Source organism: Sciurus carolinensis, chromosome 8 (assembly GCF_902686445.1).
Source record: "Sciurus carolinensis chromosome 8, mSciCar1.2, whole genome shotgun sequence".
NCBI lineage: Eukaryota > Metazoa > Chordata > Mammalia > Rodentia > Sciuridae > Sciurus > Sciurus carolinensis.
In genome coordinates this window covers 126,164,944-126,183,918 of record NC_062220.1, presented here as the reverse complement: position 1 = coordinate 126,183,918, position 18,975 = coordinate 126,164,944, and the positions used below count along the sequence as shown (strand labels likewise).

Below are 18,975 nucleotides of genomic sequence, written 5' to 3'. Positions count from 1 at the left end.
AGACAGGCACGGGGCGCTGCCTTCCTGGGATCCAGAGCCAGGGCTCCAACCACCCCACAAGCCTCTCTTCTGAGGCTGGCAGAGCCCCCTGGGCCTGGAACCCGGGGAGGTCACCACAGTCAGGATGGGTCCCGTTGCAGGTTTCCACAGGGATGGGGTGCCCACCTGCCCCCTGGTGAGGTGCTGGAGGAGGGTTGATACCACAGACCCGGCAAAGCGGGAGCCCGCGGGAGGGAGGGGCCGATGAGCCTTCTCCCGTGGGGCCCGGCGCCCTCGCCCCAGCCTCCTGTCCTGTGAGACCGCTTGCCCACTCTGCTCTGCTGTGCAGGGACGGTTCAAGCCCTTCCTGCCTCTGTTCAGGGAACAGGAACTGGCTGTTCCCTGGCCCGAAGCAGCCCTTGCGCCACCCCGATCACCCCAGGGGCCGTCAGAGTGAGTGGAGAGCCCTCCGAGCGCCCGGCACCGAGGCCACGCGGCTAACAGCTGCCATGGTGACTCACAACCCATCGCCCAGTGATCAGTCACTAACCATCAGCCATGAAGGTGACCTCTAGGGCGGCTGCTCCTCCCGGGTCTGCAGAGCTGCCCCCGCCCAAAGCCTCACGTGAAGACCACAGCGGGACCGGCAGGAGGTGGACAGGCGGGCGACCCTGCCCGTCCTGCCATCGCATCCCCTTCTCCAGGTGGAAGGGGAGACCCCACCAACTCAAAGCAGAGACACGCAATTTGCCGGAACCATCTGCCTCCTCTCCCAAGCCCTGCCTGTCACTTTCTGTCCCCATCACAGCTGCACGCGGGCTGAGGGGAGCAAGGTGCGCTCGTCAACATCAGCGCTTTGGAATCGCCCCCACGCACGCCGGGGTGGCGTTCGCACGCCTTCATTTATTTCCTTCCTTTTCCTTTTTTAATAAGCAGCGCGGAGCTGCTGGCCAGGGGCTGCTGCAGAGCTGACAGAACACATTTCCTCCCGTCTGGCCCTGAGAGGAGGTGGGCGTGATGGATGTGGCGTGTCTTGGGCGCTCGGGCCCATCCGCCGCCTGCCACCTGGGGGTGATGGCACCGAGGCCGTCTCTGGCAGAGTTTCCAGGCTCTCTGCGGTCTCGCACATCTCAGGTCCTGCCGCCACGGGTGGCTGCCGATGCCAGGACAGGGCGTGAGGAGAAAGAGGGAAGAGAAGTTGCAGGAAGAGGAGGAGGAGGAGGAGGAACAGGTAGAGGAGGAGGAGGAACAGGAAGAGCAGGAGGAGGAGCAGGAGGAGGAGAGGAGCAGGAAGAGCAGGAGGAGGAGCAGGAGGAGGAGGAGGAGCAGGTGGAGAAGGGGGAGGAGCAGGAGGAGGAGGAGCAGCAGGAAGAGGAGGAGGAACAGGTGGAGGAGGAGAAGGAGCAGGAAGAGCAGGAGGAGCAGCAGGAAGAGGAGGAGGAGGAGAAGGAGGAGCAGGAGGAGGAGGAGCAGGAAGAGCAGGAGGAGCAAATGGAGAAGGAGGAGGAGGAAGAGGAGGAGGAGCAACAGGTAGAGGAGGAGAAGGAGCAGGAAGAGCAGGAGGAGGAGCAGGAGGAGGAGGAGCAAAAGGAGGAACAGGTGGAGAAGGAGGCAGAACAGGTAGAGGAGGAGGAGGAGCAGGAGGAGGAGAAGGAGGAGGAGGAGGAGCAGGAGGAGGAGGAGCAGGAAGAGCAGGAGAAGCCAGTAGAGGTGGAGGAGCAGGAAGAGGAGGAGGAGGAAAAGGAGGGAGAGGAGGAGGAGGAGCAGGAGGAGGGGGAGGAGGAGGAGGCTAAAGGGCAAGGTGAGAGACAGACAAGGCGGAGTCACAGAGCCATGGTGATCTGCCCTCACCTCTGACATGAGGCGGGACGGTCTGGGGGCGGTGGAGAGGCCTCAGGAGCCCAGCTGTGGAGGCCGGGAGGTCCAGGCTGTGCGTCCTGGTGCCGGGTCCAGAGGGCTCAGGCTGGCCACGCTGGCCCCAGCTCTGCCAGTGCAGAGGGACATCTGTGTGTCTGTCCCACAGCCCACCTGGAGCAAGCCCTCCACAAGGGTCCTGGCCTGGCTGTCACTGGGTCCGGCTGTCCCAGTGTCTTGGACTTGGGGTGGGCTGGGTCCCACCTATCAGAGGTGGTCTGGTGCTTGGGGAGCTTGGAAGGGGAGAACAAGCCGGAGGGTGCACATTCTCGGGGTGCAGGGGGTTGGAAAGGAGGGGGAGGGGTGAGGAGGGGGAGGGGTGAGGAGGGGGAGGGGCGAGGTGGGAAGGGAGGGGAAAGAAAAGAAAGCAAAGAAGCCACCAGGTGAGAGCCCCCTGCTGGCTCCACCACGCAGAGACCCGCCTCTGCTCTGGGCTTCTCTGTCTGTCGCCCCTCAGGTTGACAAGTCCCGGGCCTCTACTGCTTTCTGGGTAGACTGGAGAACCGCATCTGATTCCAACAGCCCTTGCATGGCCTTGGTGTGAGACCCTGAGTTCTGTGTTTTGAAGTCGATGTCCTTGTCCTGGCTCGGCTCCTTCCCACACCCCCTCCTGTCTTCCCAGGGCCCTTGGGGAAGACTCGCGGTCTCCCAGGTGGGCTGTCCTCCCAGGTGGGCTGGCTCCGAGGGACCACCCCTCCCTCAGCACTGCGTGAGAGACGAGAGACGGGTAATCGAGAGGCAGCTGCTTCTCAGAGGCTTGGCCGGCGAGGGATGATATACAGAAGGTTCTGTGAGTGGCTGGAAGGCAGGTGTGGATGGAGGCTGGGCGGGGGACTGTTAGCCTCTAAAAAGAGGGCCCAGAATTATCTTGAGGCCCTCTGCTGCCTGCCCCAGAGTCTATCCAAAAAGGATTAGCCTGTAGGGGGACCTGCCATTGAGCCACACAGACGCCCGCCAGAGCACCTGATTCCTCAGGCACAGTGCCAGGTGTTAGGTGTGGGAGGGAGGACAGGCTATGGTCCTCTACCGGGGGCGCCGGGTCTGTGACCTCTGGGCAGAGCAGGGTGGGCTGTCTCTGCAGGCACACAGTTAGGCAGAGGCAGGTAAGCTGACCACTGAGCCAGGGACACCCTTCTCTGCAAGCTTCCTCCAGAGTCTGTGACGTGATTGGGTCAAAGTTGTTTCCTGTGTCTTGGGACCTGCTCTGGGGCTGTCACTCACTAGCCACGCGGTCCTGGCATGGCTTCCTCGGTTTCCAGCAAGCTGGTGAGGAAACCACAGCAACTTGCAGCCTTGCTGAGATAAAGGCTCCAATGGGCCCAGATGTTATCCACTGTATTCTCTGCCACCAGCGCCTGGGTCGGTGTCTTGGTGCATAGCAGATGCTCAATAAACACGGGTTGAGAGAATCGGGGAAGCACCAGGCTTCCCTGCAGGCGCTTCATCAACACGTGCATTCAGCACACAGCAGGTGCTCAGCAAATCCACGTTCAGCTCACCAGTGACACCCCAGCGTCCCTCCTGGAGCCCGTGTCCAGTCAGTGTTGACTCATGAGCCGACAGACAAGAGCATTTACCTGAAGATGCCTGTCTGTGTGGGTTGCCCCAAGTTATCAAGGGTCACTAGTCGGCCCAGGCTACGATACGGGAGCGCATGCTGGAATTGCCACTCGGGTGTCACGCAGGGCTAGGAAAACAGGTCTGCTGCAGAAAAGCCTGGGTTCAAATCTGGACTCCTTTCCCTTCGAACCAGGTAGCGTGTGGAGCCTCGCCTTGCCGGGAGGTTAGCGTGGCGATGGTCACGACCTAGGCTCCGGGGCTCCGGGAGGAATGAGAGGCGGTCCCTGCGCATCCAGCATCCCGAGGGTGGGCGGTCCTCACTCAGTCGACCAGGGAACTCCCAGCAAGGCGAAGGACCTCACGGTGCAGCGTGCGCATGCGCTCGGCCCTGTGGGCGGGTTCTGCCTCCCCGGCTTCAACCGGATTGGAAATATTTGAAAAAAATCACATCCGTGCTGAACACGTGGAGACTTTTGCATTGTCAAGATTCCCTAAAAACACAGTGTCACGACTGTTTACACGGCGTTTACACTGTATGAGTGACACAGAGCCGGAGATGACTTAGGGCACACGGGAGGACGGGCGTAGTCGTAACGGATACTATGCTGTTCCATACAGGGGACTGGAGAGCATTCTTGGATTTGGGTGTCTGTGGGGTCCTGGAACCAAGCCCCTCCAGATACGAGGATATGAGGAGGTGCCTGCATTTCTAATCCATTTCAAAGCATTCCTAATAATTAACTGTATTTTAAAATCTTTTTTGGGGGGATGGTACAAGGATTGAACCCAGGGACACTCAACCATGGAGCCACATCCCCAGCCCTATTTTGTATTTTATTTAGAGACAGGGCCTCAATGAATGGCTTAGGGCCTCGCCAAGTTGCTGAGGCTGGCTTTGAACTTGTGATCCTCCTGCCTCAGCCTCCTGAGCCGCTGGGATGACAGGTGTGTGCCACCCTGCCCGGCTGTATTTTCAAAATTTAAGACTTGTTTTTCTTTGGTGACTCCTGCCATCAGGGCCAGAGAAGACTGAGACTGAGAGCAGATGTTGGAGGAGAATCGATCCCTGGTTCGAGCCTGTTCTGAGCAGCATAGGGTTAGGGCTGCGGAGTTGGAAGTGGCTGCTTCACTTTCAGAACAAACCAGCTGGGGAGTCAGCGTCCCCTGCCTGGACCACACCCCTCCCTGCCAGGTCACCCCGCTAATGCAACTGCTTCGTTTTTATCTCTGGTGCTGGACACAGGAGCAGTTGCCCCTGCGGGTTGAGGAAGGGAAAAGACAGGTTTAGGGGTGTGCGGATTTTACAGATCATCTTGTCAAGATGGGGATCACCACCCCACCCTGCAGATGAGGAAACCGAGGCACCCTCGTCAGAAGCCATTTGCTCGAGGTCCTGCTGCTGAGTGGCAGGGCCTGGATCTACCCTGTGAGTCCACGTCAAGTTCTTCCCGGCTCCCTCGGGTGCGTCCCCTGCGCACGGGGCCGGAGGCGGAGAGGAAGCCCACTCAGTTGAACTGATATCAACATCCACGTATCTTTCAAAACCCACTGAGACACAGTGAAGGAAACAGCGAAGCCCCAGTGAAGGAGACACTGGATTTACAGGCATTGGACATAATCACGGAGCAAAAGAATGTGATTCTCAGGCCTGAGCCTGGTCAGAGCGCAGGCCAGCTGCGTCCACAGGAAGCGCCATGCAGATTTAATGACACCATGAATCATCTCCAAGTGTACTGCCACCCACTCCTCCTCCACACCCCGAAATCAGAGGAAATTAAAAATGTATTGATGTGCTTTAATACGGCAAAGCCCAGGACGGGAAAGCAGAGGTCCAAAGATACAGCACCCGAGTCCCAAATCACAACAAGAGGAGCTGACACGGGCCCAGGACTGTGTATCAGGCAGAGCGTGAAGCAGCTAAGTCCTGGTTGACGGAGGCGAATTCCAGGTAATAAGAGCCAACATAAACTGCACCTTTGGGCTTTGTGGACATGACTCGATTTTATCTTCTCTATGGTCCTCTGAAGCAGATCCTGATGTCCTCTCCCCACGTCCCAAATGAGACTCAGAAAATATAAATAGTGGTAATAACTGGAAGATATAGATTGAAACCAAGGGGTCCAAATCCACGTGTCCTAACCACCCAGCTACACTGCCTTTTATTATCCCATTTTAGAGATGAGGAAACTGAGGCTCAGACAGGTGAACGGGCGTGCTGAGGAAGCAGCAAGCAGCAGGGCTGAGATGCTCACCCCGGTCTAGCTATAGTGCTCAGCTGAGCTCAGTGCATGGAGGGTGGGCTGCCTTCCCTCCCGGAGAGCAGAGGGCAGGTGAGGAGTCTGGATAACTCCACGAAGAAGGGTCCGCAGCGCAAGAAATTCCAAATAAACATTGAACTTGAATTACAAATGCAGCCAGGAGTGGGCAAGGGAGAGAGAAGCAGGTCCTGGAGCTGGGGACTCCACCTCGCTGGAGGAGGTGGCTGTGAACACGTGAAGAAAAGGGACAGGACGTGGGTGTGTCGATGGATTAAGAGAGATAGCAGCCCCAAGAGGAAGGCTCCTCCTCCCAGTGAGTAGTTTATTCCATCTGCAAAATGCTTGATAAGCAAGCGTGGGTATCGATAAGGAAAGTGAGACCTAAACTTATTCCCGCTGAGAGGGAAGGCTCAAGACTCATGGATTTGCTGGGTATGGTGGCCCACACCTGTTATCACAGTGGCTCGGGAGGCCGAGGCAGGAGGATCATGAGTTCAAAGCCAGCCTCAGCAAAAGTGAGGCCCTAAGTAACTCAGTCAGACTCTGTCTCTAAATAAAATACAAAAGAGGGCTGGGGAGGTGGCTCAGTGGTTGAGTGCCCCTGAGTTCAACCCCTGGTACCAAAAAAAAAAAAAAAAAAAAAGAAAGAAAGAAAAAAAGGCTCGTGGGCTCGTATCTAGAATTCCTGGAGCATTTCCACAAATTTCTATGAATCCATAAAATGAAGACAGACAACGGAAGGAAAAAAAAATAGGGCAAAAGCCTTCATCAGACACTTCATCAAAGAGACTGTCCAAATTCAGATACAAGCACATGGGAAGGTTGGTTTCTGAGGGACGTGTAAGCTCAAAGCAAAAGCTGGTACGCTAACAGCAACTAGCATAACTAATTTAAAAAAAAAATAACAAAACCAGGTTTTTGGCCAGGATGTAGCACAGCTAGTGTTAGGAATATAAATCGGCACAACTGTTTGGTTAGAGAGTTTAGTAGAGCTGAAGGTCAGTGGTGCACTCCTGTAATCCCAGCTAGTTGAGAGGCCGGGGTGGAAGGATCCCAAGTTCAAGGTCAGTCTGGGCAACTCAGCCAGACCCTGTCTCAAAATGAAATAAAGAAAGGGCTGGGGATGTGGCTCTGCGGTTCGGCACTTGCCGAGCATTGTAAGGCCCTGGGTTTAATCCCCAGCACTGTAAAAGCAAAACAGAAAAAAATTCACTGGAGCTGAAAATGTCCCTATGACCTCTGTATATGTACCCAGCAGAAATCTGTATATTTAGGCAATAAAATCTGTGTTCCCGAGTGTTCACTGTGGCGCTGGTCATACAAGTACGAAAATGTTGGAATTGGGAAAGCGGAGAGAGGTTTAGGGCCAATCCGTTGCCCCAGGAGCCGAGCCCTGGGCAGGTACAACCCCCGGGAGTCTGGCGGAGGACTCGGGCACATCCTTAGAACCTGCGTCCCTCCTGGACAGGTGTCTGCGGCTTGGAGGCTGCGTCCTGCCTGCAACCCCAGGTCTGTGGAGTGCTGAACATCTGGCCCACCAAGGCCTTGGAAAAACCAAGCCTACAAAAACTATCTAGGGAAGGTGGAAATGACCAAAGAAGCAAATAGAAACCAAACCAACAACTAAGAAGGAAGCAGACAGATCCATGGCACCAAGTGCCACTTACCAGGGACTTACGGTCGGGTTCGTTTCTTGGACATCAACAGGGCGGGAGGATCCCTGCACTCAAGTCGGCAGGAAGGGGTCTATAGCTGAGCCAGACAGAGGGGAGCTCTGGCGACCTCGGGGGACCTGGGCTCCTGGAAGACCACCCACCTGCCCCGCATCAGTGAGGAAAGAGTCCAGGACTCAGTGCCTGCTGGGAAAGGCCCTGCTGATTTAAGGACGGGGGTTTATCCTGTAGGGTTTGGAATGTGGGCCGGGATCACCGGGCAGGAAGGATGTGACCAAAATGCTTGGATCCCTGAGCCATTAATAACGAAGTGACTCTGGGTCTCTCACACCCACACAACGGCACGTTAAGATCAGGGTGTCTCCAGGTGGGTTAATTGATATTCGGAGGCAGACAGCTCCATGTGGCCCCATCCTGTGCATTGTGGGGTACTGGGTTGCATCTCTGGGTTCTATGCCAGTAGCACCTCTCTCCCCGGTTATGACAACCAAGAAATGTCTCCGGATATTGTCAATCACCCCTGGGGGAGGGAATGCAAACGGCCCCCAATGGAGACCACGGTTATGGACTACAGCACGTGCACCAGCGTGCACGTGGGTAGATCTCAGCAACAAACGCCGGGTGCCAGAAGACCACATCCTGATGCCTCGCTTGACACAGAGGTCAAAGTCAGGCATATCTAACTTGCGGTGTTGGAAGGCTTCGGAGAAGGCAGAGTCTGGGACTCAAATGGGCATGAGAAGGTTTTAGGAGCACCGTCCATGCTCTGGTCTGCATTTGGGGGTTAATTGCATGGCTATGATGAGTTCTTGTATCTGTATTTTAATCATAAGTTTATTTTAACAAACTTTGGGTCAACCTGAGACTCACAGATTCCAAGAGAATGTTCTGAGCTCTCCTTGATTCATGCAAATGGTTTTATAGAGGTTTGCAGCTACCTTAGCTGAGCCTCAAGTTTTCCGAAAGGCCTCAGACCTACTATCCGAGGCTGGGGTTGCAGACGGGACACAGCCTGCTGGCCACAGAAACCTGTCCAGGAGGGATGTAGGTCCTAAGGAGGTGCTCTGAGTCCTCCACCAAGGTTCACCTGGCACACCAGTTCTGGGGGGCAACGTGTGGGCCCCGAACATTTCTTCAACTTTCAATTTCAGCATCTTTGCTGCTCATCTGATAAACCAGAAAAGAACCCTTATGTCCCAGGAAGATATAAAACTATATTTAGGAGAGGCTGGTTCATTAAGTATGTTCAAGATGGATTAAAATGATCCCGAGCTTTGGTTGCAAGAATGCAGAGACCAGTAAATAAATGTACTATTGAAATAAGATTAGCGGAGATGCTTAACCTATTTTGAGAACAAGCTATTTTCAACGCTAAGCACCATCCATTCACATATACATAATTAATGAGCTAATTACAAAGTGGTCTTATCTAATCATTTAAGGAGCCCCCACGTGACCCACCCCTGGCTTCCTGTCTGCTACAGAGTAATTGCATTGCCTTCAAAGTAATACAACTTTATTTTAAAAAAACAATACCCTGTAATTTAGACCCGTTTACGAATTCAAGTCAGCCAGCCTTATACCAAATTAAAACAAACAGGCATGGCAGTGGTCTCTAAATCTTTTTCTCTTTTAAACCAAGAACCTCAAGCCAAGAGTACCGGCTCAAAGTGTTTACGGAAAGCAAATTTTCCCAGAAAAGGAAAAGTTGTCAGATGCCATCTTTTAGCCCAACGCAAAGCAGTTGTGTGAAATCCGCACCAAAGCAATGATACATACAACAGTAATTAGCGAAGATTACACAGTAATTAAAATCACGATGATTATGTGAGTGAGAATAATTTATACAATAATCTCCACGCTCCCCCTGCAGTATGGTACCCGTCCAATAGCGACTCGAGAGCCGGGTTGGGTGATACATTCAAATCACAGCACCGCTAATGACTCGGTGACAGATCGGCCACTGAAATTTAGGCATCAATCAAGTCTCCCACCAGGGCACACGCTTTTGTTTGGATTTCCCAAGGCTACCAAATGGGGGCCCCAAACACGGTGCTAGGTTCTCTCTCTCTCTCTCTCTCTTTCTCTGTCTTCCTAATCTAGTCCACTCCCGTAGCCCATGTTCCCCTTGGAGGAGAGGATTTGCTATCAGTTACTAATATCCACCTGCTTCAGGCAATAATCCTACCCATAATCCTTTGGGGAGCCCCTGTTCCCTCCTTGTGCAGGGGTTTATTGGGACTTGCCCCATGTCCCAGAACCAGGTGAGAACCCTGACTTAGTCCTGAGGTGGGGGTGCTTTTGTTCCCTTGGTCCCTTTCTGACTGTTTCAGTGATGGACATGGGCTTGGGATTTTGGTGGAACCGTTGAGAAGAGAGAGAGATTTCCTCTGCCACTGGATTCGGAGTGGCTGAGCCTGAGCTTGGGGTTGCTGGCCGCCATCTTGCTGCCTCAGTGAGCAGCAAAGCATCATGGAAAGCCGAGGAGAGAGGCTGGCCAGCGACCCCGTCCCCAGGATTCAGGATTCCTGAATCCCTGGCCTAGAGGGGAGCAGAATCATCAAGACCGAGGAACCAGTTGAACGTGGGAACGAGAGTGAGGGATGACAGGCTGGGGTGACTCAAGGTCCCCAGCTCAAGTGGTTTCATGAGTGACAGAGTCTCCCTCCCATCGTAATGTGGATGACAGGTGGGGGGAGGACAAGTGTCCTCAGCAGATCCAAGAGGACAGGAAACAGCAGGCAGAACTCCCGCAGGTGATCAGCGTGTGCCATTAGTTAAGTTCTATCAATTTGAAACTTGGGAGAACCTCAGAGTGAGGGGTCTGGATTTGGGGGTCGCTTGCTTATTTACATCAGGAGACGCAAATCACGAGAGAGTTGCCTGCCCTCAGGTGGAGAGAGAAGCAGCAGGTGAGCCAGGGCAGGGTGCTGTGCACCCCTGCCTCTGGGGAGTCGGGTGGGAAATAAGTTTGAGGAGCACCCAAGGGTGGAAATGCAGAGACCCAGCAAAAAGTTCCAAGACGTGTTCGATCGCAGGCGAGGAAGCCGAGGACTGGAGACTGCCCCCCGCCCCCGACTTGATTTGCCGCTAAGGAGCTGCCGACGTCATGAAGAAAGTTCTGGTGCCCGGGTGAGGGCGGGCCTGGGGCGTGGTCCCGGGCAGAGCAGGACAGGGCCACGCTGCGTGCAGACCTCCTTAGGAGAAGTCTGGACGTGAAGGGAAGAAGAAGTAACTCAGGGGAGCCGGAGAGAGGACAGTGCAGACAGAGAGGACCCGAGGGTGCAGGCAGGACAACTGGGACACGAGAACTGAGGACGCAGGAGAGGCCGGATGGACCCGAGTGTTAATCGGCCAATAAAATGAGGCCAGCGACTGACCACGGAGGACACCCACGTGCGCACCCTGCAGACTCGGGTCAAGCAGTGTCGTCAGCACCGGGCTCTGCCACACCCTGCGGGACCACAGCTGGGGACCCACTGGGCAGCGGGCGGGAGTCCAGGACCAGACGGGGCTCAGTCTCTGCTTGGGGACCCGATGGGCTGTGAGGACAAGAATTAGGGAGAGCCACCGCTTTCCCGCTAGGCCGGCAGGGCAGGGTGCTGGAGGGCGGCCCTGGTCCCACCTGCCGCCAGCTGTCAAGAGAGACCCCTGAACAGACTCCAGCTGCCACCACCAAGCCCACCAGCGCCTTCTCCAGGGGCCACAGCGTGATTTAGTGTCCCCGTCCCCAGAAGAAGTGCATTTATCAGCAGCAGCGGCTGGGCTCCCGAGCAGTAGATCACAGAGCTTTGGGTGTATTTCTCTCGAGTTGACATTGCTTATAAATAACACAGGGCATGACTTGATGCGGTGGGCCGGGGACTGCTTTCTCCTCCTTTCTGTTTTTAAAGTGACCTTCATTCTCAGTCAAATTGGAAAGCGCCTAGGGGCTCATTTAGGGAGCTTGGTCACGTGCTAGGTAAGACAGGGACAGACACCAGACTCCTCTCCTCTGCTCTCAGGTCGAGTCTCCTAGTGGAGGGGACACTGGGCTGTGTGGCAAGCCCCACTCAAACTTAGCACGCGAACGCCCTTTGACCTGGAGAAGCCTTGGCCTGTGCGCCTAAGGACGTGTGTTTCTTGAAGCCTGACAGATTTCTAGGAAGTATCTGGAAAGCACCTGAAAGGCAAACAGGAAGCCCTGGAGTTCAATAGAGCACGACCTAACTTTAAGATCTTCTGCAGGGATTTAAAAGAAGATGGACTTGAGTGTACTGGTAAGGAAAGCTCTCCAAGATACATTGCCAAGGGAAAGAAACGCACCATAAGAGCCGGGTGCAGGGACGCACGCCTGTCATCCCAGCGGCTTGGGAGGCTGAGGCAGGAGGATCACGAGGTTAAGGCCAGCCTCCGCAAAAGTGAGGTGCTAAGCAACTCGGTGAGACCCTGTCTGTAAATAAAATGCAAAGTAGGGCTGGAATGTGGCTCAGTGGTCGAGGGCCCCTGAGTTGAATCCTCTATAACCCCACCAAAAAAAAAAAGAAGCACACCCTATGAATTCAGGAGTAGCATACATAATAGAGCATCGTATCACTTACGATTTTAAAAGCCAACAAATATGCTATTTGCTACAAGTGCATCTATATGATTATAGTTACATAGAGAGAGATGTGGAAGCGTGTATACCAAACAGAAGATGGCTGATCCCTTTGGAAAGTGAGCTGAGATTAGGGGCTTTTAAGTCTTTCATTATATTTTAATTTCTTTTGTCTTTCTGATAATACTGAGTGTGTTAGGAGCAAGGATCACCCACACGGACACGACTGATGTAGAAAATGAACCCTATCTGAACTTCATGTCATGTTATGAACAGGCAAACCATTTTACTTCTATGAAGAGAGAAATTAATTCCTTTATCTTGACATACCGATTTGTAATATCCTTTCTTTACCCCGTCCAACACTTTTCTGTTAGAAGACAAGGGGTAACTCTATTAGTCTTTCTTGGAAATCCAATATTCTTCTCATTATCATAATAATGGTATTTATGCTGTGGTATCATTGAATTCCCCCCTAACCCCCAGGGGAGATTTCACTACAGTTCAGATGTTTTAAATTCAGCTACATATTTCTCTGAAACTGGGCATAATAGGTTGAATTTAGGAAAAAAGATAAAAAAAGAGTTGTTCTGGGTACGGTGGTTCACACCTGTCATCCCAGTAGCTCGGGAGGCTGAGGCAGGAGGATGGCAAGTTTGAGGCCAGCCTCAGCAATGCCTAAGCAACTCTGTGAGACCCTGTCTCTAAATAAAATACAAAATAGGGCTGGGGAGGTGACTCAGAGGTAGAGCACCTGCTTAGCATGTGTGAGGCCCTGGGTTCGATCCCCAGTACTGCAAACATTTAAAATATAATAACAGAAAAAGAAAGAAAGAAAAAAGAAATTTTGTAGAAAAGTTCATTTGCATGTGTAGAAAAATCAATTTTTGATTGTTCCCGTTTGTGGGGTCTGATGTGGGAATCCAATGCCCGCAGAGACTGCGTAGTGGTCCAATCAGGGTAATTAGGACTGCCAACTTTTCAACAATTACCTGTGCTTCCCTTCATGTTCGTGGAGAGAGGACTCACTCACAGATGTTTTGTGCGATTCTCAAGAGCTGGAGGTAAAGGACCCTGGCCAGTGCTCACTGTCTGTCTGGGAGAGACACGTCCCTCTGCTGACCTCAGGTTCCCATCTGTATAATGAACACTTTGGACTAGGTAAGCCCAACGCTTCTGTCCAACTCAGAAGGTCTAGAATTCTAGTTTTAACTATGATTCAAAGGAAAGTTTCACCACGATCAGGGCTTCTTGCCGCCATAGGGCCTGGCATGCAGGAGGCTCTGGACCCATAACAGTCCTTAAGCACTTTTAGGAACAGGACAGATTGTCTTCCACACACTTTGCCGGGTGGGCAATCCAACACCTGTATAAACATCAGAGAGCTGCAGTAGCCGGGCAAATACAAACACAGACTTCAGAGGGGTTTCAAATCCAGGTTCGAATCCTGACTCTTCCACTTACATGCTGTGTGACAGTGAATGAATGATCCACCCTCTCTGAGCCACAATGGATACCGAGCTATGGCTAAATACAGTTCCTATTTCTGCTCCAGTCTTACTGTTTTGATCAGTTATTCATTCACCAAACATTTCAATAGCACAGACTGTAAGTCAGCCCTGGGGACACTGACATGTCCTCAGGACAGACAAGGAGCTTCTTGTCAAATGTCCAAGTGTCTCCCTTGCCTCCTGACCCTCAAGGTTCTGTGACGGCAATTCCACCCTGAGCTTCTCCTGGAGAAGACCCTGGAGATGGTTGCCTGGGGCTGCTGAGGACCTACCCTCCCCGAGGGACAACAGAGGAGCCTGGGTTAGACCACTGCATGCATCCGTTGCTGGAGCCTCACCCCACATTTATCCTGACGACAGCCCCAATTGATTCATGAGGATGCACGAACAGAGAGGTTAAGCCATCGGCCCCATATCACACAGCATGGAGATTGGAATCCAGATACTCTGACTTCAGACGGTGCCTGGAAATCACCACCACACCCACAATCTCCCATACAAACAGGTGCGTAAGGGCAGAAGCCCTGGGTTACAGTCCCTCTTCTGTAACAGGATTTGATTAGGAAACTTGCATATCACGGGACTCAGCATTAGCATTCTCCACTGGCCACTTCCCAGCTGGTTTCTGCTGCCTGATGCACTGGTGGGCAGGGGAAGCCAAGGTAGAAAGGGAAAGTCCTAATTTTTGAAGACAACACACATCCTTCCTCCCCACAGACCTTTGTTTTTAATTAAGAGCAATGATCAGACAATCTTGCTTTGATTAATTCCCCGGATGCACCCCATTGCTAAAGGCTCCCTTTGATATCTTCTACAGCAAATATTTCCGTCTAAGATTAACGCAGACGTGGGCCGGGTATTTGCTATTTGCTGAATAGGCCCAAAAGGGGCGCGTGAACCCCCCGTCCCCCTCTTTTGGTTGAGAGAGCCCCCGCTTTGGAGCAAACAAGACTCAGGCCAGGAAGGGTTTCTCTGGGCCCGCTCATCAGCCTGTGAGTTTCCTTCCTGTCTTATCACCCCTATCCTTCTGTCATGGCGCAAGCAGCGTGCACTTCATCTTAATTACGCATCTGCTTGATCCATAATGTCTGATTTAGGGCCATTAAGCCCCAGTGACAAGAGGGCTGCTTTTGAAAGGAAAACCAAGCGAACCCAGAGAAATGGACCTGAAAAGCCAGAGGGAAGGTGGATTTAATCCGTGCCACTGAGGACCCGTTGGGGCGACCCACTGCGGGCGAGCCTGGGGATCTGTGAGCATCTCCTCTCGGCTGTGACCTCATTAACATGCACCTGTGGCCTGGAAATGATGGATCTGCCTTTCGTAAAGTTAAAATCTGTGGGTGAAAGATCGTCCAGCTCACTTTCCCCTCTCCTTCTTCCTCCTTCGTCTTTCTTATTTTTTTGTCTTTGTCTGTTCATTTGTTTTAAGATGGGGGTCTCAGGATGCTTCTCAGCTTGTTCTCAAACGAGACTCAAGCAGTCCTCAGCCTCCTGGGACGACAGGTGTGCCCCTCTGCACCTGGTTTAATTCTTTATATCACTTCTCATTAAAAGCGATAATTAGGGGCTGGGGAGATAGCTCAGGTGGTAGAGTGCTTGCCTTGCAAGCACAAGGCCCTGGGTTCGATCCCCAGCACCCAAAAATAAAAAGCAATAATTAAAAAAGCAAACTTTTTTTTTTTTTTTTATAAAGAAAACTTTAAAACCATAACTATCCACACGTGGAAAACGAGTAAGGCTGAGGTAGAGGTCACTGTAATGACGAGTGATCTTTAAGGTTCACGCCACTATTTAAAATAATTGGAAAACCATGCTTTGCAGAGGTTGGCGTTAGATCCTCGTCATTTTGACCCTCTGAGCCAGCGAGTCCAATCGTCTCTCATGGTGACATTTGAGGAAGTGGAGGCTGAGAGAGTCACACTGTCATTAGGGAGGGGCAGGGGAGTGGCCCAGGCTGTCAGGACTGTGGCTATCTGTGCCTCTCGGCCAGAAGAATGGCCGGCCGGAAGGACAACCTTGCAGCTCAGATTCCTTGGGCTATGGGTGAACCTCAGGAGCAGGACGACACTCTTACCTGGGGCTGAGGACGCAGCTGCTGACGGCCGACTGCCGAGAGGGGCTCCTGTCTGTGGCCAGGGACAGGGTACAGCTCAGCCAGGACCGCAGACTGCCCTCTGGCTGGGAGCTGACCAGGGAGACGCTGTCTCTAGAATCAGAATGCAGCACAATGACAAGCGCCGTCCCGGCAATACCCAGACATCCCTGCACCGCACGGGCCAGGCAGGACCTCCCTCACTGTCCCGCAGAGCGGGAGCCAGGGCTGTCCCCGGCACACAGGTGGGCGAAGTGGGTGGGGAGGGGCCGACAGGGTCCCAGCCAAGGTCGGCCGGCCAGTCGATGACGACATCTGGGCGTAAGCCCTGCTCCTTCAATTCCGATGCCCGTGCTAGCGTACACGCTCCAACATAGATGTCAAGACCTCTAGGATTTGGGCTTAGAACTTGACATTGAAATTTTGGGGGAGGTACTGGAGATTGAACTCTGGCACTTGACCACTGAGCCACCTCCCCAGTCCTATTTTGTATTTATTTAGAGACAGGGTCTCACTGAGTTGCTTAGGGCCTCGCTTTTGCTGAGGCTGGCCTTGAACTCATGATCCTCCTGCCTCAGCCTCCTGAGCTGCTGGCGTGAAAGGCATGCACGACTGTGCCCGGCTTGGCATTGAATTTTATCCCAAATGAGATGTTCATGGAATAGGTCAAATGTGACAGTCTTAACTCCTTATCTTAACCAGAGTGTCTTTGTGAACAGGGATTTTTCTTCTGTGCTCTGTGATACTAAAAGCAGCACAGGAGAGATCTATGCAGATATTCAATAATTATTTCCTGGTTGATGTACCAGGAGATGGTGTGTGCGTGTGCGTGTGTGCGTGTGTGTGTGCGTGTGCATGTGCGTGTGCGTGTGTGTGCGTGTGTGTGCGTGTGTGTGTGCGCGTGCGTGTGCGTGTGTGTGTGCGTGCGTGTGCGTGTGTGTGCGTGTGTGCGTGCGTGCGTGTGTGTGTGCGTGTGTGTGTGTGCGTGTGTGTGTGTGTGTGTGCGTGTGTGTGTGTGCGTGTGCGTGTTGTCTACAGGACACTCTGTATCAGTCACCGTGAGCGTGGAGCCACACACATGGACTTAACCTGACCCTGTCCTCAGGACTCCAAGCAAGTGGAAACACATCTGTATAAATAACTATAAAATAAAGGAGAAATTACAATACTGTAGGGAGGGACAGAGAATAGAGTCTAGGATTAGCAAGTAGGGAGCCTTGATTTGCTTCTTGGAGGCACGTGGGAAGGTCCCAAGTAGTGGCAGGAGAGCTATGTCTCCTGGGAAGGTTAGGACTTGGCCACACAGGAACTGGAAAAGAAATTTTAGAGAGAAGGGCCAGTGTACATATAAGGATGGGGCTCCTTAAAGGTTAAGGCATAGATGACATGGAAAGGTAGATCGAACGTGCAGGACACAAATGTCCATCTCCAAAGTCTATTCTGGGGCAATGGGGAGCCATTGAAGGTGCTTGAGGACCATGGCATGATTTAGATCTCTGTCTAAATGAAACTGGACAGTTCAATCACACACCCCTTGTGTCGTATGATGACCATGAAATCAAGCTCTTGTTGGCATGGCTGATACTTTTCCAAGTGGGTGTGGCTATTCCCAGAGTGAACTGCACAGAGACAGTCAGGGCCTCACCCTTGTGAGCTGCTCGGTTCTACTTGGGGTTTAACTTACATTTCTTTTCGGCCACTGTTGTTGCTACAATCCACCGCTGTCTGCACACTAGAAATAAGCACAAGAGGGGGTGTGTTACATTTTTGCTGCCGGGCGCCAGGGAACTTGGTTTTTCAACATTCGACCTGCTGGTGGTTGAATCCTCCCACTTTCAAAATTTGCTGCTGTGTGATCTTGGGGAAGCTGCTTGCCCTCTCTGAGCCTCTTCTCTCTTCCTTTGTAAAACGTAGCTAATGATAGGGCTCTGTCTCCAGATTCTGGAGCAAGTAAGTGCAATAGCCCTTATAAAGCTCTCAGCGTGGTTCCTGGCAAATACATAGCGCTAATTAAATGGTAGCAACCATTCCCACTACTTTAAAAAAGTACAACCCGCACAGCTGTTATTAATAGCATCGTTACTGCCACAAGCAAGGCATTTGCTTTTCCTTCTTTGTCAGGCTAGCAAATCAGATGTGGGGCAGGATAGCTTCCCAGGGCATTGTGGGAAACTCCGGAACTAATTACGACCGCAGCTACTCTTCAGGGAGAATCCCTCCATTCAACAAACACGCCGTCAGCACATCTCATGACCCAGCCCGAGCAGCGTCTCCATTTTAGAGCTGAGCAACGGGACGCCTTTGTCTAAGATCACATTTTGAACGCCAGATCTGTGGGGCCTTTTAAGGTCCTGCCAGTGTGCACGTGCCCCGTCCAGACCACCAAGCCACAAACCTCAGAAAACCAAGACGCCATCTCAGCCCCGGGCCTGTGTGGCTTTATTCTCTGCTGGAATTCGGGTGCTTCCCTCCTTGGAAGTCCTGATCATTTCCTCTGAGGGATGCACCTGCTGCTGCTGCCCCTTAGTCCCTGTCCTCAAGACCTGTCAGCCTCAGGGGCTTCTATTTGCGTGTCCCTGTCCCCACCAGAATGCAATGTCCCCTGTGGGTCAAGCACAAGTCATAGGCGTCTTAACAGGACCAGGCGTCCTCAGGCCGTGCCCGGAGAATCCAACAGGAAAGGGGTCAGTAAACTATGGCTCTGAGCCAAATCCGCCCTGCTACCTAGTTTTTATTTTGTTTTATTTTTTCTGTGATTGCTTCATGCTTTCATGGCAGAGAAGAGTAGCTGCGACGGAGGGAGACTCTGTGGTCCCCAAACGCTATATATTCACCAGCCGGTCATTCAGAGGAAAGGATCCCCAATGGGACCCCAGCACCAGGGGGCGGGCAGAATCACCGCTGCCCGGTGTCCCCACCCTGAGCCCTAATCCCAGGAACGGGGCCTGCGCGCCTTCCCTTCCACCTGCCCCGGGGGTGCTTCCTATCAGGGTCCAGCGGCTCACCGAGGCGCTCCCCGGGGCTCAGACCCTCCACTCCCACCCTCGCCAGCCGGCGGGAGCCCCGTGGGGGGCTCAGGATCCAGACCCCACCCGCTGGAGAGGCTCCTCCCTCCGCACTGGAGACCCACGTGCTCCGTGCCGTCCACCGCTGCCCGACGCACGGCTGCCCTGAGCGCGCACGTTCCCGGCGCGTCTGCCCGGGCTCCGCGCCTGGGAGGATCCCTGAGCGCCACCTCGGTCGATCGATGGATCGATGGCGGGAACCACATCAGCGGGCTCCCAGCCCCTGTGGCTTCCCCTCGGGCTCAACCTGGCGGAGGAGGGAGGAGCGGGCGGGTGGCGTGTTCATTCTCCCGGCCTGGCTTCTACTGGAAAGGCCAGCGCTGCTCCTGCCACCAAGCCCTCTC

At 53.3% G+C, this 18,975-nt stretch overlaps 1 protein-coding gene across 1 annotated transcript in view; it reads right to left on the bottom strand.

The window, feature by feature from the left end:
* Myo18b (myosin XVIIIB) overlaps positions 1 to 18,975 on the bottom strand; it is a 224,980-nt gene that overhangs the window by 4,757 nt on the left and 201,248 nt on the right. The window contains exons 41-42 of the mRNA XM_047561579.1: positions 17,251 to 17,298; positions 15,549 to 15,680 (exon numbers count right to left, since the gene is read on the bottom strand). Of these exons, the coding sequence (XP_047417535.1) occupies positions 15,549 to 15,680; positions 17,251 to 17,298 (180 nt within the window). The remainder of the gene's footprint in view (positions 1 to 15,548; positions 15,681 to 17,250; positions 17,299 to 18,975) is intronic.